The sequence below is a fragment of the Castanea sativa genome, chromosome 7 (genome assembly GCF_040712315.1).
Source record: "Castanea sativa cultivar Marrone di Chiusa Pesio chromosome 7, ASM4071231v1".
Lineage (NCBI taxonomy): Eukaryota > Viridiplantae > Streptophyta > Magnoliopsida > Fagales > Fagaceae > Castanea > Castanea sativa.
The window spans coordinates 6,726,159-6,747,759 of record NC_134019.1 but is presented as its reverse complement, the minus strand read 5'-3'; the positions used below and the strand labels follow the sequence as shown (position 1 = coordinate 6,747,759).

Genomic DNA, 21,601 nt, shown 5'->3' with positions numbered 1-21,601 from the left:
GTTCTCCTGTCATGTCACCCATTTTGGCGCTACAATAAGCCACATCAGCACAAAAATCAACACTAATCCAAATTTACATTTCCCTTTGATTTCCTCTATTTCTTCAGTGGCCAAACATCAGATAATAAACTTTCCTATTCAGGAAAAAGTTTATAATTTGATGTTTGAATGACATTATTTTGTGAGTGTAATACTTCGTAGTTCTAATGGTTGTATGTTTTGTGTTTTACTCGCACCCTACATAGGATAAGAGTCAATAACTGATTTTATGTTTGCTATGATATAATCAGCAATAATCATGACATCGAGTGGCAATTACCCAAGAATGGTGGAGGAGATGCAGTGCAAGAAGCAGCAGCAGCAACAACAGCAACAACAACATCGAAGACATATATTCTTGACCCAAGAGAGAAATTCCTTCAAGGGTGGAATGTAGTATTTGTGTTGTCATGCGTGACTGCAGTAGCACTGGATCCCTTGTTCTTTTACCTTCCTGTGATCATTCAAGACAAGAAGTGCATTTGGTTCGACAATAGATTGTGGATCACAGCTCTAGTTTTGCGATCCTTCTTCGATTTCATTTATCTAGTGCATATTATATTGCAATTTCGCACTGGTTTTATAGACAAAAAGCTTCTGAAAAGTGGAAAACCTGAGTTAAATACAAATGCTAGGAAAATAGCTAAGAAGTATTTGTGGCCACGCTTAATATTCGACATTCTAGCTATTCTTCCCATCCCACAGGTAAGGGAGGCCTTAGCTTATTGTTACTTAAATTTTGTTGCTAATTGTTGCTTAAATCTTGTTGCTGTTTAGGACTTTTTTTTTTGTTGAGAAACTTTGTTGTTTAGAACTTTAAGAGCATTAGCATCAGTTCATGCTAAAATATTCTTACGTTATTTATCCCAAAAAAAAAAAAAAAAAAGCATTAGCATCAGTATGTATAAAGTCTTGCAAAATAGAAAAAATTGCTCATTTTACACATTTTGAGAAAAAAAAACCCACATCAATGGATGTAAAATTGTGCATTTATGCACAATTACTATAATAACCGTGCATATATGCACAGTTACTATAGCTCTTCTATCTATTATTTTATGTATTTTTTCTCTCTCCTCTCCCTTGCCTTGTCAGACTCTCTCTCACCCACTCTTCAATGCCAAGAAGAAGAAGAAGCAGCAGCAGCCGACCATCACAACTAACCAACCACCACCACCACCACAACCAACCCATTACAACATCAATTTAATCCAAACATAATCAACCCAAAATTAATGAAAATCATCTCAAACCTAACTTAAAATCAACTCAAAATAAAACACAACAGAAAACCCATTTGGCAAAATACAAATCAACCCAAAACTCAAGCTTGCCGCCGCCATGAGAGAGAGAGAGTGTGAGTGTATTGAGCCATGGAAGCTTGGTAGAGAGATTTTTTTCAGATTTGAAGAGAGCAATAATTTGATAGAGAAAGAGAACGGGGAAAGAGAAAGATTTGGCACATACTGATGCTAATGCTCTAACGATAGAATTTTAGATTTTGTGCATGCTATTGTCTTGCTCCATCTAATGATTCATTTGGTTTTTTTCTTTTTTGAAAAAAAAAAAAAATTGGCAATACTCTAGAGGAAAGTTGGATATAGTATAGAACATAATACTATGTGGCTAAAGATGAGTAGTTTCAAAATTTTGTGTTGAGTATAAACGTGTGAGTGAAGTTTTATATTAAATAACAATGATAAGATCAGAGTAGTTAATATAATATAATTAAGTCCAAACCCATACGCTTAATAGCTTATAGTGTTCTTTTATATATATATATATATATATATATATATATATATATATATATATATATATATATTAACCCCTCAATTGGAGAATTGGAATTTTGAAGTCTCCCCAACATTTTGTATGTATAAACTTCTTTTTTTTATTTGGCAACATTAATTAGTTTTCTAGTTAACATAATATTGCACATATAATGAAGTAAAAAACATGTAACATTTATTTTATTTTTATATTAAGAGAAAGTCAAGTATAATATTTGATTTTATAACCAAAAAATTGTCAAAAGTAGGTTTGCAACAAAAAAAGATATAAAGTAACTCCTAGACACCCATTACCACTATTTTCTTTAAATTACCATTGTACTACACACGGATTTTTTTCCACTTAACACGAAATTTCTTTTAATCTTTTGTGCAGGTGGTAATTCCGACTATTTTTTCAGAAATGAGAGGCACGAAAACTTCAAATAAAGTGAAACTCTTGAACACTTTTGTTCTTTTCCAATATGTGCCAAGGGTATCTCAAATCCACCTATCCTGGAAGAAACTAACAAGAAATGACAAGAAGTTTGATAGATTCATACTGGTCCAAGCGTCATTGAATTTGATACTATACATCCTTGCTGGTCATGTAAGTTTGGTTAAGGAGTAACTTCGTAATCATTAAACATAATATTGTCAAGTTTTGATGTTTTATCAATGTTTTGTTGACTTTGATAAGAAATTAGATTTCAAATGAAGCAACATACAAAAGAATCGTTATAGATTCCAAAGATTTCATTCTATTAAGGCCAAAATATGTTGTTTGTCCCTGAAATTTACCAAATAAGAACTTTAAGCTTCTGAAGTTTTAAATGAGTACTATTAGTCCTTAAAGTTTAAGGATGAGTGCTATTGTTCCTTTCATTATGTGTCGTTAGTCTCATTGCCTGTTTAGTTATTGGAACAATGACATGACAATTTTCAATTGATTGACAATGTTTTTATGTTAAAAAAGTACACATGACATATTAGAAAACACATGACCTGGGGAAGACCAAAATCAAACCCATTTCGAATTGGTCTTCCCCAAACCAAACAAAGCCCTAACCCACACCCACATCCTACAACGGCTTCTTTTCCACTCGAAAATAGAAAAAGGAATTGTACATATGTTTTACCCAATTCTAAAAATGTAATAGAACACAAAGTTCTCTACAGTGAGAGGTCTTGTTGTTGGGTTACTAGTGTGACTGAAATTCCACATTAAATAATAATGAGAATAATGAATATTCAATATAGCATAATTGAACCACCACGCACCCTTGGTGCTATGGTCACTCCACAAGTATTAAGTATTTGTGGGGACGGATGGGTTCAAAGATAGGGTTTAGTCTTGGTGGAATCATTATTCCTTCTCAAGTACTCCTAGTTTTGTACTTGCCAAGAAACGGAAGGCTTTGAAGGAATATGTTATTCAGTGAAATAGTAAGGAGTTTGGAAATGTAGAGCGTCAGAAAAGAGCATTGTTGGAGGCCTTGAATTTATTGGATGCTAAGGAAGGGGAGTATGGCCTTTCGGAAGTCGAGATAGGTGAGAGGGCTGTGTTGAGATCTCAAATTCAGAATCTTCTCTCTTTGGAAGAAGTCTCGTGGAGATAGAAGTCGCAGATGCTTTGCATTAAGGAAGAAGACAACAATACCAAATTCTTCCACAAGGTGACCAATTCTCGGAGAAGGTTTAATCATATTAGTATGTTGGAGGTGAATGGGGTTATTTATGAGAACGAATCTGAGATGGCAAACCAAGCTATACAGTTTTATAAAAACTTGTACAAGGAGACTGAGGAGTGGAGGCTTTTTGTGGAAGGTTTGGAGTTTAATCAGATAGAGGGGTTGGAAAGGGATAGGCTGGAACGGAGGTTTGAAAAGGAGGAGGTTCTTCGAGTTGTCAAAGAGTTGGAAGGAGATAAAGCTCTAGGTCCTGATGGTGTCTTTATGGCCTTCTATCACCATTGTTGGGGGGTTGTGGAAAGAGATGTTTTAGCTGTGTTTGACGAGTTTTATCAATACAGTAAGTTTGAAAAATCCCTCAATGCAACTTTCATAGCCTTAATTCCTAAGAAGAATGATGCCTCCAACATTTGAGACTTTAGACCTATTAGCTTGGTGGGGAGTGTTTACAAGATTTTGGCAAAGGTCTTGGCAAACCGCCTGAGAGAGGTTTTGGATCAACTGATATCTGAGTATCAAAACAGTTTTGTGGGTAGTAGACAAATACTTGATTCAGTTTTTATTGCTAATGAATGTGTTGATAGCAGGGTGAAGAGTAAGATTCTGAGGGTTATTTGTAAATTAGATATTGAGAAAGCCTATGATCATGTGAACTGGGAGGCTCTCCTAGATTTGTTGAAGAGAATGGGATTTGGGTGAGGTGGTGTAGGTGGATCCGCACTTACATATCCACAGTCCAATTCTCTGTCCTGTTTAATGGGTCTCCAGCAGATTTTTTTGGGAGTTCGAGGGGTCTGTTACAAAGAGACCCTCTATCTCCCATGTTGTTTCTAGTTATGATGGAGGTCTTCAGTAAGATGATGAAAAGAGCTGAAGGGGTTGGTTTGTTTTGAGGTTTTAGAGTGGATCGTAGACGGGGTGGAGGGGTATGTGTCTCGCATCTTTTGTTTGCAGATGATACGATTTTGTTTTGTGATGTAGATGAGGAGCAGATTCTACATGTCCGGATGCTTCTTCTTTGTTTTCAGGCAGTGACAGGTTTAAAGGTTAATACGCTAAAGAGTGAGAGGGTTCCCATTGGGGAGGTTCCTAATGTCCATGTTTTGGCAGAGATTTTGGGTTGCCGGATTAGGTCTTTGCCTATGACCTATCTTGGTATGCCATTGGGGGCATCACACAAGTCCCTTGTTGTTTGGAATCCTATTTTGGAGAAAATTGAGCGTAAGTTGGCTGGATGGAAAAAGATGTATCTGTCAAAAGGCGGAAGACTAACGTTGCTTAAAAGCACATTATCTAGTCTTCCTACATATTATTTATCTCTTTTTACCATTCCTACGCATGTTTCCAATAACATTGAGAGGTTGCAAAGGGATTTCTTGGGGGAGAATTCCAAGACACATTTGGTGGGATGGGACAAGGTGTGTGCACCCTTGGAAAATGGTGGATTAGGAGTAAGAAAATTAACTACTTTTAATAAAGCCTTACTAGGAAAGTGGTTATGGCGGTTTGGGATTGAGGAGACAAGGTTGTGGAGAAGGGTTGTTGCTCTAAAGTTTGGGGAAGAATGGGGGGATGGACATCTAAGCTAGTAAGAAGGGTACATGGGTGTGGCTTGAGGAGAAGTATTCGAATGGGTTGGGAGGAATTTAGCAAAAATCTTTGGTTTGAGGTAGGGGTGGGAAATAGAGATAAGCTTTGGACAAATCAATGGTATGGGGATTCTCCACTTCAATCGACTTTTCCAAGTGTGTAAGGGATTGCCTCCAATAAAGAGGCATCTGTGGCCTCTTCTCTTGAACGGTTGGGGATAGAGGAACAGAGAAGTTGGGATGTTCATTTTATTTGAAGACCAAATGATTGAGAAATAGGTGGTGTGGATGATTTTCTCCGCACCTTGGGTTCAAATCTAACTCCCACTAAGAATGGAGATAGTATACGATGGAAGTTGACAAAGAATAAGGATTTTGATATCCGATCGTTTTATAATAAGTTAAGAAGACCTTTGCCCATTATTTTTCCCTGGAAAGGTGTGTGGAAGGTTAAGGCTCCTCGACGTGTCTTATTCTTTGTGTGGACTGTTGTATGGGATAAGATCCTTACAAGTGATAATTTGAGGGTTAGAGGGATGGTTTTTGTTGACTGGTGCATTATGTGCCGTTGTAATGGGGAGACGGTGGATCATCTGCTACTTCATTGTAGTAAGGCTTATAGGTTGTGGAGTTTGGTGTTTAGAAATTTTGGGATTTCTTGGGTCTTGCCAAGAACGGTTGCGGATATTCTCTTTGGGTGGTGAAATTGACTTGGAAAACACTCGTCTAGTATTTGGAATTTAGTTCCTTTGTGCCTAATGTGGTGCATTTAGAGGGAGCGAAATTGGAGGATGTTTGAGGATATGGAAAGTACGGATGATCAACTTTTGGCCTCTTTCAATGGCTCTCTATTTGGTTGGTCTAAAGCTTTGGGACTCACCTCTAATGACTCTATCCCTATGTTCCTTAGCACTCTCTTTTGTAATTAGTATTTTTTTTTTCCTTTTTCTTCCTTCATCTTTTCTCTCTGCCTTATGTTTTTCTGCATAAGGTAGTGTTCTTCAATATATATCCTTTTTACTTATCCAAAAAAAAAAAAAAGTGTTTGTGGAGTATATGGTGTGGAGTGTGGGGGGCAAGGGCCAGAGTTTAAGTTTATAAAAGAGAGCTTCAAATACATATATACTTAGATTAGATTAGAGTAGAATTTCTATCTTGTATCAAAAAATTATAATATAATTGAGTATATATCCATTGGGCTTAGCCTTTTGAGTTAATGTGTGGCTTTATATGTTATATTAATTAGTTAAAGAAGCTCTCCAAGGTATTTATCTTCCCAACATCTATATCCTTAGTGAGTGAAACTCATTTGATCTTGCACTCCTTAGACGCAAGGATCTTTCCAAATCATGTATAATATTTTGTTCTCACTCTATGAACATGTTTTATTTTTCTTTGCTACTTTCTAGTTCAAACCCATGAGTTATTTGCATGTCACGTTCAAATAGAATGTCTTAGCAAAATGCTTAGGATGCCTTCGTGCCTAATCTGTGCAAAATAAGCACCTTATCCAACAATAGTAGATGATCCTGCATAATATCCTAAGTATTTTTCCACCGGTCCTGATTTTTTAGAACATCTACTTTCGTTGATTGAGAATGATTTATTTCTAATACATATCTTAAAATCTTTCAAAGATATTAATTAGAAGTTTCATCTCTACATAATTCTCTATTTCTCTATATTATTATTATTATTATTATTTTTTTACCACCGCACACTCTTAGTACGATGGTCACTCCACAAATATAAGTACTTGTGGGGTGTGGAAGGCAAGGGCCGGGGTTTAAGTCTCCAGCAACAATTAATATTATTTGGTTTGGACATCTATAGAATTTATTCACAATGTTTAATAATTTTATGGTCTTTTAGGTATTGGGAGCCTCTTGGTATGTCTTCTCTTCTCAACAACTAGCGGCTTGTTGGCACATAGCATGTCAAAATCATACTGAATGTGTTGGAAATTCATTTAACTGTGATCGAAATTTTGGAAATCTCTCTTTTATAGATGATATTTGCCCTATAAAGACCGAAAATACAACGTCATTTAACTTTGGAATATTTCTTGAAGCCCTTCAATCTGGTGTCTTAGAATCCACAGATTTTCCACAAAAACTATTTTACAGTTTCTGGTGGGGCATGCGAAATTTGAGGTATGCACATATGCTATATTATATTCCTTATTAATCTATTTAGATATATTCTTAAATTTGATAGTTGCACATATTAGGACTAATATATATATATATATATATATATATATATATGTATGTATGTATGTATATGATTTAAAATTTAAATAGTTTTAGACTCTTTAGTTTTTATACTTAATAATTTACTTGCTACAAAAATTAGAAACTTAGACACGTGGTAAAAAATTGGATTCTAATTGAAATCTAATTTAGAATCTAATTGAATTTGGATTATTTGGTTTTTACACTCAATAACTAGAATCTATAATCTACATTTTCAAATGAGAGTGTATCACTGTATCTATATCCATTATATCTCTACTAGGCTCCAGAATAAATTATCCAATCACTGTATAAAAAAAACAATTATAAGTTATCTTTCAGTAAGAATATCAAATCAAACAAAGCAAACTTATTCGTTTGCACTTAAAATGTAATATGTAAAAGAACCTAAGAATGGAGCATAAGAATGATATTTTTATCTTAATGTCACAAAAGTGATTTAAGAACTATTTTCCTGATAGTCATTCAAAATTTGCAATATAACCACCTAAAAACACAAAATAAATCCTTAAAACAACAACCCTTCTGTGGATTTCCTAGGACAACACAAAATCATATAAAAAAAATTATAAATTGTACAAGGCGAGGGGGTAGAATAACAAAAATATTCAACTATAAATGAAGTTGTGCCTTATACAACTATGAATGAACTTTTGCTCTATATGTATGCCTTTGTGTGGCAGATTGTATAAGAAAGTGGGAAAGAGAAAAACATAGTCTCTTTTGCTGTTAATGTACTGTGCATGTTTTCCTTGATTTCCACAATAAATCAGTTTCAATTTTCCTAGCCCTACATTATTGTATCCCTTTTTTTTTTTCTTTTTTTTTTATGCTTTCTGACTTGTACTCTTATCTCACAAAAGTAGCATATGCAAGTACTCTTCTCTCACATAATCTTTTGCTTCTAAGTTTAGTTGTACTGGAACTCAACAGAGTTCCACTTTATTTTTAAAAATATAATTTGCAAAGAACTCAATAGTTCAACTTGAAAAAAAAAAAAAAAATTGTACAAAATACGATTTTTCTAATATCAAGTTTCACACGGTAATTTTTATTCAGAAAAGCCACATCAGCACCTACCACCATGGCAAAACACACGTGGAATTCAATATTGGTAATATTGAGTTCTACATAGAACTCGATTTTCAAACTATCGAATTCCAAAAGGGAGTTATTTTGCTAGATAGTTTGGAAAAAATGCTATTTTGCTAAACATTTCAAAAATAAGTGGTATTTCGCCATTTCGCCTCTCTGATTCTTTGATGGGAGTGGACCTTGTTTGTGGAGTTGTGGTTATAATAGAGAAAGAAAGAGCCAACAGAGTGGAATGGGTCGACGGAGCCTTTCATTATTGGTTTTATCATTGTTGTTTCTGTTCATATCGATCGTAAGGGTCGGATTTGTTTTGATGCCAAACCTAGTCACTAGTCTTCATCAAATTCGGTGTTGCACTCTTGAGGACTTTTGATTCTTTGGGGAAGAACACATTCATACTGTTCTTCCGAAATTATATTCAAAAGAAAAAAAATTAATCTAATTATTTTATTTAATTAGATTTTAGGATTTATTTTAATTATTTTAAAGTTTTTTAAAGTTATTTTATTACCTGTAATAAATAATCCCCATGTCACAATTTAATTGGGACGACTAATACATGTCATAAGCTAATATGGCACTTAACAGACACATTAGCAAAAAAAGTGATGGAGGGTTAACAATCCAAACAACATAGAACGTTTAGGGGCAAAATCAAAATTCTGAAACTTTAAAGTGTAAAATCCAAATATCGCAAATTTCAAGGGAGTGTTTTGCCTTCTATTCAAAAAAAAGAAATAGAATTCGAGTTCAATATTAGTCTTCAATTTTTGTTTTCTTCTTTTAGGCATGTGATTATGGTTTCTTTCTATTCATTTTTCTTTTCATTGAGAAATTTTCTCATTAATGTAAGAGGATTGAATTATACATTTCCCCAAAAAAAATTGTAGTCTTATTTTATTCATTGTCGTTGTTATAAATTTTTAACATTAATTATCATACATTATAGTTGTTCCATTTTTGCAGTTCCCTTGGTCAAAACCTCCAAACAAGTAACCATATATGGGAAAATTGCTTTGCACTTTGTATTTCCATCTTTGGCATGATACTATTTCTATATTTCTTGGGAAATTTGCAGGTGAGTACCCAATTCTTTTCTCTTCTATTCTTTTCTTTCCGAAAATTTTTAAGTCTCCTAGTTATATGTGAAATTATTTAGTACATCCAATATATTACATTTTCCTCTCACATAAAAATAAGCTTCATATATGGACCCATCGACAAGATTCATGTTTATGCGAGAGAAATTTGTTATACACTAGATGTAGATGCACATAATGAAGAAGACAGAGAAAGAGAGAGTGATTTGTAGATAGGAACTAGGAAGTATGACACATCATTATTATTATTAATAATAAATTCTTGAACGAAAAACATGAGTTTGGAAATTCGATTATGCATAAGAAAATTGTTAGACATCCCATTATGCCCATCCTTTTTTACTGACTCTTGTTGACCAATAAGTAGAAAATAAATAAATAAAATTAACTTCTAGTTTTCAAGGTAAGTGTTCCATCATGATATGTTTACATCAAAAATGATGCAAACAGGCAACGTTTTAAGAAACCAAGGTTTATCAATATGTTAGCGTCAGGATGTACTCGAAATCCCATTCTAACCTAATATAACTAGGTGTCTATTTCACTAACTAGATTAGAAGAAATGTGGCCCATTTCTTGGTGAGGGTAAGGGTTCAATTTATTGAGCATATCACCCTTGGTTGTAAAGAGTCAAGAAGAAATTTTCGCAACGAAAATTCGGCAAAGTTTCATCTTAATTTCAAAGTAGAAATCTTGCAGAGTTCCACATTTTACACGTTTAACATGCAACAACAGCATTCCGCTTATGGTGCACCAAGGTGAACCATGGTGTCCCGTGTATGTGAGACTTTACGTTATGATATCCACATTACGATGTCATAGGTTCCTTAGGTCATTTTGGTCACTTTTGTGTATTTGTAGAAAACTGCCTACCTAAAATGTCAAAAACACCCTTAGGAACCATATTTAGAATTTCTTGTTATGTTTTCTGCATTAGAAACTAGATCGGTTAGTTTTTTATTTTATTTTTTGGTGGGGGGAGGTTTTTGTGTGTGCATATTCTAGTGAACGTTTTCACATATTCCACAAGTTAGTATTTTCTTTCTAGGGAAAACACAACAAGACTTATAGTTTTTTCATTAGCCCTGTCGTTTTAAATGAGACCCATGAAACCCCATACTTTCATAAATAAACCCCCAACTTTTTCTCCTTCAGAAAATTGTTAAGTCAATAAATTCTAACCTTTGGTAGAGGATTTGAAACCTAAACCTCCTCTCTATATCTTATTTTCCTTTTTTTTTTTTTTTTTTTTTTCCTTTTTTGGAAATGTACTAGTGCACTACATATGTAATTTCAGGGTAACATTTTTTTTGTTTTGTTGAATTACCCAATGAAGTTGTTTGTTGAAGTTGAACAATGAGACGTATAATTGTAAAATGTAAACTGCTATTATTAATTTTAGAAATTAAATTTTACAAGAATGTGGTGTAAAGCCTAAGTTTTACCCTTTTAATTTCAACATGCCACATCATCATATTACGTATTAAAGAACACACTCAATTAATTCTAATACCGATTTGAAAAATCCAACTTAACTATGAATTTATTGAGATGTTATTATGTGTAGTAGGATTTATTAAATTTTAAGTAAAAAACTAATGTTTCAATATCTTCTTGAATGGTGTAAAATATGAGTTTTACACCTCATGCTTACTGAATTCGTACTCTTAATTTTAATGCCTATACATGTTAAGATTTGGTGAGTTGAACTGACGAGTAGAAGTGGGACAGATGTACATGCAGTGGACAACATCAAAATCAATAAAAAAGTGGGAAAAGAAACGCATGAAGATGAAGTCAAGTAAACGACAAAAGCAACAAAAAAACCTTAAGTCATGGATATCCAAACATGACTTTGGTTATACAACAAAAGGCAAGATTAATGACCACATAGATCAGATATTTGAAGCAGACGAAGACGTTTATGTAGAGACCCTTATCCCTGATCTTCCTTCTGAACTTCAAAGCGATGTCAAGCGCCATATCTGCTTAGATCTACTAAAGAATGTGAGTTTCATTACCTTTATAAATTTGGTAAATAACTCTTTTTCCCATGCATAATTAATGACTAAGAAATGTACTTTAAATTTCATACATAAAAAGGGAAAAAAAGAAGAATAGTATAAATAAATCCCAGCTTGTTGAGATAGAGAACACTTTCTTTTTTCTTTTTAGAATGAAATAGAAAATACTTTGAAGAGACTTCAATTGATTAGTAAATATAATATATAGGGAATATTACTTAACCCAAAAACGAAATCTTAAGCCGAATTATATTAAGCACTCACTATTGTCATTGCTATTTAATGTTTGACTTTACACAAACATACATGTATACCCAATACAACTAATTTATGTAATTTGTTATTTGTATATGCTTGTTATATAATTACATATCGTCATGAATAACAATTAGAAACAAGTATTTATTAGCTTTAATGTATTATTTATAGTTTGAATGACTTATTTTTAAAATTAATAATAAAATCCTACTAGATCCAATATCTAATTAATAATAAAATATCATTTGAGAATTAAATTAAAAATGTGAAATAAATAGATTTTAGAATTTATTAAGTGTACATAAGAATAGTCGTGGCTACGTGTGGTCAGACTATTGGAAAATAGAAATTCTAGTAGAATCGATTCTAACAAATATGAATTTTGGCAAAATACATTGTTTAGAGAAATATAATTTTCAAATATGTTGAACTCTTATGAAAAAATAATTATGCCGATTGAAATTGCATTCGATTATGTTTTTGGGAATATACTTTTCATCAAATAATAATTTATTATTAAAATATTCTACAACTAATAATTTTAGTAAATAATAACCCAAGAACAAAAAAAATAGTTAAACACTAAAGATGATATAATTAGATATATGAAAAAAATTATTTTTTAATTTGATTATTTGTACAAAAACCAGAAGAAAAAAAATATATACGCAGCAATTTCCCTAACATCTTTATAAATTTTCATAATTTCTATGATTTCTCGATCTACAATTATCCACAATTTCTTAACAATTTATAGATTTATGTACAAACAATTATCCACAAAGTGGGCTTGCAGCATAGACGGCAGTGGGTAGCTATGGCTTGTGAATTCTGTTATACATATAGATATAATACAAGTTTAAGCTAATATAATAAAACTCGGGTCTTAAACACTGTGCTTATGTCAAATGGAAGTTTAAAATAATACTCTGGCTAAAATTTTATTACCAAAATTCCTACGAAATTTAAAATAAAGTTTTTTTTTTTTTTTTTTATAAAAAATTTACCGTAATAGTAGGTATTGATATATAGTTAGTTACGTTCCTAAAAAAAATTACTTTATGTTACATAATGTGTTTCCACATGCGATTTAAAAAAAATACTTGTCTATTTTTTTTAAGATCAATGATATTAATTATTTAAAACATCTCTTTAATTGCTAAGAGTTTTGTAACTTAACTCTTGATGTTTTCAACAAAGACATCAAGGATTTGAATTAATTCTCCCCTGTTATAACTTATAACTATCAAACTATTTATTAAAAGAATAATTTCTTTAATTAATTTACTTATGTTTCTTTAATTAATATTTGAATTAAATTATATTACTCAAATCATTTCTTAAATTAATATACATATGTTTATTTTATTAATTAATGCATTAAATGCTCATATTGCTAGTGTAATATAATTAAAGGTTAATAAATTTTATGGTATTTTGTCAATATGTATATATATATAGTTTTATGGTATTTTCAACTTGAGCATCTCTTTATATGGTTATGAACTACATTTGTACTTTGACTTATATTTGTTTTTCTTCATCAGCTGACTATCATAAAAGACAGTGGATTGGCTAAGCAAGAACCACTATTGCTTAAAATCTGCGACTCTTTCAAACCAGTGTTCTTCAACGAGCACCACTACATGGTTAGGGAGGGAGACCCAATTGATACAGTATACTTGATTACAGAAGGCATTGTATGGACTTGTACAAGCAACAATGGTGAAGGATCTGGCCCTCCACATGCTGAGCGTCTTGAAAAAGGTCAGTACTTTGGAGGAAAACTTCTTGAATGGGTTTTGACACCTACCTCCGACGACATGTCCAACCTATCAAAACTCCCTATTTCTTCAAAAACCCTGAAAACACACACAAAAGTGGAAGCCTTTGCTCTACTGGCCCATGACTTGAAACAAATATGGCATTCTAAGTTGTCAAGATTAGGCCAAGAGCAATTGCAGTCCAAGGCAGCTGCTCGTGTACAACGAATCTGGCGCCGCAATCACCCGAAGACGGATGATAGCAATAGCGTTGGTGGTGGTTCAAGAAAACTTCAAAATCCAGCAAAGCCAGACAATACTGTTGTTGCAAAGCAATAGTTTGTTTTCATGTCTTTGTAGTATTAAGTTAGTTTTTCTAGTCATACGATTGCTACTTGTTTGGATTCTGAAAATGATAATGGTATAATTAGAAAAAGAGTAATGTGTGAAACCATAAATTGTTAAGGGGAACATTTTTAAATTCAAATAAGGATTTTGCCTAGAGTCTTAGTTTACACCTTTTAATTATTTTAGTTTGTAAGCTATAACTGACGTAGTAATCTCATTTTGTTCTGCATGGCCTATATGTACTCAAAGTCCCCGGTCTTAATGATGAAAAATTAAATTACTAGCAAAATTATTAGTATTGTGTATGAAGTTCAATGACCAAAAACAAAAACCCCAAGTTTTAACCCAAAATTCCATTTCTAACCCATTTTTGCAAATGGCTTAGCAAAGATGCTTATGCACCAAAGTTGTGGCATGTGCATCTTTGTGACAAAAGCCTAAAATCACTTCACTTCTATTTTGGTGGGATCTTCTAGTCAATCAGCCTGGCCAAATGGCCGGCCTGAATGTCCCACCAAACCCTAGAGCTTAATAAACTCTATAAATACCCCCACTTTCAACCTTCAAAAGATCCCACTTTTTACACCCGTAGCGAAGTTTTACCAATCATTCCATAATACTTTTAAGTTTCAAAGAGTGTAAAAACAATTTTTGGAAGAACTTGATTGAGTTTTTTGACCTTTAGTAGCTAGAAAGCTGATATTTTTCTCATGATTTCTCAATTAAACTCACTATTTTTATGATCATTTAGCCATCATTTCATTAGTCTTAAGATTCTCCACCAAAATATCAAAACAATCTCACCTTTGTTCAAGATGTTGATTCACAAACATAGTTGCAGTAGTTCATTTCAACCATTAGACTGGTCATTTACATCCATGTAAGGTGGTAAAAGAGTGAGGTATGGATCTTTTTGCATGACCCATATTTCTCCTCCTTGACGATGACGATTATTATTATTATTATTATTATTATTATTATTATTATTATTATTATTATTGCTTTATGTCATTTTTTTTAAAATTTATTTTCATTTTATATTTTTATGTTTTATTATTAGTATGATGCGTGATGTATATTCTTATGTTATTTTTTATTTCTTGTATGTTTTTTTATTAATATGATGCCTGGTATATTGTGTTATGTTCTTTTTTTACATTCGTTTTTATATTTTGTTATTAATATAATGTATGATGTAGGATAATTTAAATGATAACATGTTGTTTACTTATGTTTTAATTTCATTTTTTAGTTTTTAGAAATAATATGAATCTGGAAATCTGGTTGAAGCCCAGTTACTTATTCCAGCATAATGACACATTACGTACGCATTTTTTGACAGAACCCAGATTCTACACACACACACACACACACACACAAGATAGAAATTCTACTCTAACCTAATTTAAGTGTATATGTGTGTAAAACTCCCTCTTGAAGATTTGAATCCTAGCATTTTTCCTCCTATACCCTATAAGCACTTTTACTTATGGAGCGACTGTTGCACCAAGGGTGCGTGGTGGTCAGAACCCAGATTCTGACTTTATTTCCTTCTCTTTTTTTTTTCTTAATTCTAATAAGTGTTGTATAGTTTTCCCTTTTATTTTCTTTTTATAAATAATTTATGTTCAGCCATTGTTTGTTTTATTTTAATTTTATTTATAAAACCTAAAATACCAAAAATATTTTAATCTTTTGTTAATATTTGCCTTTTATTTTCCTTCCCTTTTAGTTCGTCTTTGCTTAATTCTAGGGTTCAGTCAAATGAAGCAAGTAAAATGAGCTCCAAGTTAAATCCCTAGGATATGAGAGGCCATTACTTTAAATTCGTGATTGATCTAAATTATGTTTTCTAAATATATATTTTTGCTAATAGCTTGGTAATTTTATAATAAATAAATGCTAGACATTTTGTTTATTAAAAGATAGAAAAAGAAAAACTATTTAAAACCCTAGCAAAAAAAATTTATTAGGTTTTGATAGTAAATAAATTAAGAGCAAAACTTAGGTACATTACTTAAGTGTTGTTCTTTAGGTTCATCTTTTAAGATTCTACCATGTAATTTTTTTTTTTTTATAGGATGGAAGTGTATTTTTTAGTTAAGTAGCCACATGGCTGAATCTTAAGAGGAGAACCTAAGGAACAGTACCTAAGATATTGTATCTAAGTTTTGTCCATAAATTTAATATTTTTTTGAATTCTTTGATTCTTTCTTTAAAAAAAATAATAGTTTGATTTCATTTCTTTAAAGATAAAATTTTTATTTAAAAAAGAAAAAAAACATTAAGAAGCCTATAGATGGCCAATTTGGCCTAACCTGGTGACCCAGTCCACTAAAGATAAAATGAGCATTGCCCATAAGCAGGACTATAAGTTAAGATTCTCTCTTTCAACCCAAGCCAGCCCTGCCTATTAACTAGTCAGCCCTGCCTATTGACTAGTCAACGGCTCACTTGACCCAGCCTAATAGGCCTATGGGTCAAGTAAAAACAAGACCGGCCAGCCCATTGACGACAATTATTAGCCGCAAATCATTCCAGGCCTTCAAATGTCAAGGAATGGAACTATTTCGTAGCAGCCATCAGCACTACCACCTTACAAAAAAACATGGTCTTCTAATTTAGTTGCTACGGATTTCGATGGAACATGCTGAGTTGTATTTGTATGGCTCCAATAAGGAACTGTTTTTGCATACTCATAGATAAGCCCTCCTCGTTTTTATTTTTCCACCAAGCCAGGAGTTCTATTGGCTTTGATTCATGCATGTGATGATATTGCTTATTCAATGAGGATGTGGTAGGATGAATAATCAGCTATGAGAGAGAGAGAGAGAGAGAGAGAGAGAGAGAGAGAGAGAATAGTTATATAGACAAGCATCTAAAGCCAGCCAAGCATGGGAACAAACTAGACATGTGAAAGAGGCTCTATAGGAATAAAAGACGAGAAACTTTATTCTCTTCCTTACTGAAATTATGGATTCTGACCTACAAAAGTTGACCCTATTGCCTAAAAGTTGAGACGACAAGTTTTCTAGACAAAGAAGCCATGTAATCAAAGTACTCCCTTGTCGACTTGGGTGCTATACAATATTTCCAGGGCACATTGAGCAAATCCATGCAACCAGGTTATCAGTCACTAATAATTATCTTATGTATTTGATATATGCAGCCTCTCTATCACAACATGTGAGTCACACAAATTGTGGAGTTCACTTCACATTGAGTGAGAGGGAGAATGTTTTATATGCTGGCCATAAAAGATACCTTCTTGTCAACAACACTCCACCTCAACCTGCTTGATATATATGTGTAAAGTTGAATTTATTCAACTATGTATTAGCTTTATTCCGTGTCAAATTTTCTTGTAATTCGCATTTAAAAACCCTATATTTAGGTGAGAATAATGTAAGAGTTATGTGTGAGAAAGTGTGAAGATTTGATCAAGAGTGTGCAACAAGAAGGTGACTTGTGACTAGACTCGCGAGTGGTAACTTGCCAAAATGAAGCACACATGTAAAACTTGCAGGAAGATGAAGAGTCAGGCCACCTGGATCATTATAGGAAAAAAAGAACAGTCTGGTAATTCACGTCTAGAACTCGCGACCCATCCCAATCGCGAGTGACTCGCCAATGCACCCTATGTTGCTGAAAAGTGACTTTTCACATTCCATCTCTTACCCTACTATAAATACCCTTATACCCACGAAATGTAGAGAGCGTCCAAAGAGAATTTTGAGATAGAAACCCTAGAGAAAAACAAGATTGATTCATCTACAATCTTATGTACTTATTTCTCCAAATTCCTCTACTCTCACATTTTCCATTGTCATACCCATGAGAGGATCATAAACCAAATCCTTACCTCACCAAATTCAGAGTAGTGAGAAGGTTTTTGGTGTTTGGGAAGCAGTTCAAAAGAGAATCAATTCACACTGGTTGATGCAATGGGCTAATTGCAGGATCCAGCAGAAAGTTAGAGAAGACATGGTTCGGCGTAACCTTGTTGGAGCAAGAAACTTGGAGGGCTTAGGTGCATTGAGTAGATTAGGCTTGGAGGGTCTATTGCTATTCATATATCTCAACTGATTTTCTAGTGGATCGTTTACCACTTTGAGGGCAGTGAAGAGGTTTTTCGCCGAGTTCTTTGGTTTTCTCTTCAATAACACGTGCCGGTGTTATTTTATGTTTGCATCTCTCTTTCCCTTATGCTTAGCTTTTAATTTCTGCTAGTTGTGATTAATTAATGGCTTAGAATAGTTGGCTTATTTGGGTATTGCTTATATTTCATATTCTACACATATTTCGCACATATATTGTTTGAATATAAGCTTGTATTGGAAATTTTGCATTTGGGGGTCTAAACATTCACAAGTGTTTTAAACACTTAGTGAGTTTTCAATATGTACCCCCCATTCACAAACATTACTTACCATGCATAAAGAATTCCAAACATAGTTTGATTTCAGACATTGCTAATAATTATGGATTCTGGCCAACTCATCTCTCTCTCTCTCTCTCTCTCTCTCTCTCTCTCTATATATATATATATATATATATATATATATATATATATATATATATATATATATATATAGGATCATACTAACGAGTGCCCTTAGGACAATAGTTAACAATCCATTTTAAGAAAGTTTTGACCCAACTTTTATGGGAAATGAAAAAAAAATTGTCAAAATATTAATTTTTTTTTCTTTTTCCATAAAAAATTTATTTAAATAGATTATTAATTATTGTCTTAAGAGCATCCATTTGTATTTAATATATATATATATATATATATATATATATATATATATATATATATATATATATATTAGATGCGTTTAAGTTACATTTGGTGTCATTTATGTAAGGCTCCAAGATGGTCTTGGATTATAGAATTAATGAGGATGGTTCCACAAGATTGGCTTGTTTCATTGTGACATCTTTACAAGGAAGCCGCTAGACACTAGCACCGAGTCAACCGACATCTATTATTTGAGAAAATAATGGGTTTATGCGTTTTTGTTTCTGGGTTAAATAAGTTTGAGTTTAGGAAGTGATTTTTTGCTAATATGGTCCTCTAGTTCTAGTGGATACCATGGAGTTGAGAACTATATATAAAGATGCAATTTAGATCCATCAAGCAAAACACCTGGGGCAAATATTGTGGACTGGCAAGCCATGTTGATATTATATAACAGATGGTTGTGGTTCAAGTTTTCGTTGAGTTCTTTAAATTGTTTTGATTATGCATTTTTATTTTACGAGTTTTGATCAATTTTATGCAAAATTTGAACTCATATTCCATGTTAAATTAATTAATTTTGCATAATTTTTCTGATCTATAAAAGATGTAGCATTTCCAATTGAGCTTGGATGGATTAGCCACTATGGCCTTTTTCTATTTGGTCCTTTTTAACCCTTTAGATTTAGAGTTTAAGGTTTTAGTTGATATCTGTTCACTCTCTTAATCATATACTGAACATGAATTTTATTGAGGATTATGAATCCTGTAGCCAATCACAGCGAATAGGAATAAGGTTATGTTGATTTAAAAAGCGAGATTATGTGACATACAATTATAAGAAATTCTTAATTGAAATTCACTGGTTTTTGATGTCCAAAATTAGAGAAATATGATTTGAAATTTGTCGGGGTCAATTTTCGGAAATGCCAAATAGAAGGAAAACTGTCCAAAACACCCCTTAGATTTGATAAATGTAAATAAATAAGGAGAGTTAAGTCCAAAAATTCATGATACTCTTTAGAGTAAAGGTTAGTGGTGTGTCACTAATCTTTATTCTTAGAGAAATATTTATAGTATCCTTAGTATACTAAATATTGGCTCCACCAACGTTTGACAATATGATCTCCATCAATAACTCTACGTTAATTATTGGGAAATAGTATTTTATTGACCGTTGGATTTAATGAGAATATATGACCTTAAAAGGTGTAAATTTAGTCAAGTTACCATGGAGCTTAAACCCATATCATGATCTATTATTAGTTAATGTTCTAATCACCTAAGTAGTGACTAGTCATTAATGTTGTCTCATACATTTAGTACTGTTAACTTAACTAACATACATACATTATCTTATAAAATAAAAAATAAAAGAACTTGCAAACATTAATTCATAATAGATGACAATGTTAATTGGGCACAATCGTTAGATTATTTAACCATATTTTACCATCACGTACTCTTGGCATGATTGTCACATTACAAGTACAAAATTTTTGTGGGGTATGAAGGGCGAGCTCGGGGTTCAAGTCTCTAAGAGAGAGCTTTACACACCTATATACTTAGATTAAGCTAGAGTAGAAGTTTTATCTTGTATAAAATAAAAAATAAAAAAACCATACTTTGAATTATTAAAAATAAAAAAGTGTAATTATTTCTTACTTTTTTTTTTGTTAGGAAATTGTGAATTTGTGATTTATGAATAATAAAAATTGTTTCAATCATAGGTCCAATTAGAATTTTATTGCTTTACCACCGTGCACCTTTGGTGCGGTGATTACTCCACAAGTATAAGTGCTTGTGAGGTGTGAAGCAAAGGTTAGGGTTTAAGTCTCCAAGAGGAAGTTTCATACAAATATACACTTAGATTAGACTAAAGTAAAATTTTTATCTTGTATAAAAAATAAAAAGTTTATTGCTCTAATCACAACTCATCACCTCAATAAATGTGTTCTTTTAACATTTTTCATTTTCCCCATGTATTCCACATTTCCATGTTTAGCCAACTAATTTGACTTTGGAAAAAAAGAGGAATTATTAAGTCCTTTCGAGGTCTTCCCCCTTGGCCCAACCCCTTTGATGAGGGGCAGCCTCCACCAGAAAGCTTGATCATTTCTTAGAACAATATATTATTTTATTCCACTATTCAGGGATGGAACTACCTTAGGGCTAAGGGGGGCCAGGGCTTTCCCAGCCTTTGAAAAAAAATTCCCTAGTATATATATTAGTATAAAAAAATATACGCTTGGCTCTAAAATTAATATACTTGGCCCCCCTCTCGCAAATAATTTACAAGCTGACTCATGAAACCAAAAATGAAAAAAATTATCAAATCATCCCTTGTCTAGTTGTTCCAAGAATATGAAGAAAAACATTTAGCTAAACATTTGGACAATTTACAAATCCAGACAATAAGAAAAATCTACAAAACAATTCACATATTCAGATAATAAAAAAAATCTTTGGACACGACCTAAGTAAAAAAAAAAAATTATAACAAATCAATTATAAATCCTAGCAAAACAAATCACAAAAATCCAATAATCTTTACCCAATTTCTACCTCTCATTTGAGAGCTCTTTGTCCCTCTCAAATAATTTCACCCCATAGTTACAGAGACAACTCCTATGCTACTAATCACTCTATCCACACACCAATTAGTGTCACTAGCAACTTGGATCAGTTGGGGTCTAACTCAATCCATGAAAAAATTTTGTTTTTTTGAAGAGCTGCTGCTCTTTAACACAACTCGTGGAAAATTTTTATTTTTATTTTTTGAATGATAGGATTTTATTAATTTTCAATGTTTTATTAACTTTGGGATGCACTTGGCATGCATGCATAAATGTAATACATGTGTGAAATAACGACAATCTACTATTTTGTGCCTTACCTAAACTACCACCAGAGCATGTGTGTG

At 32.6% G+C, this 21,601-nt stretch overlaps 1 protein-coding gene across 1 annotated transcript; it reads left to right on the top strand.

The window, feature by feature from the left end:
• Window positions 1-357: 357 nt before the first annotated feature.
• LOC142643902 (cyclic nucleotide-gated ion channel 1-like) lies at window positions 358-13,925 on the top strand (the record flags this gene model as incomplete). Its single annotated transcript, XM_075818620.1, has 6 exons — window positions 358-744; window positions 2,209-2,421; window positions 6,964-7,244; window positions 9,408-9,519; window positions 11,273-11,548; window positions 13,371-13,925. Coding segments are annotated over 6 exons (1,824 nt in total), but the record flags the coding sequence as incomplete, so codon positions are not given.
• Window positions 13,926-21,601: the final 7,676 nt, after the last annotated feature.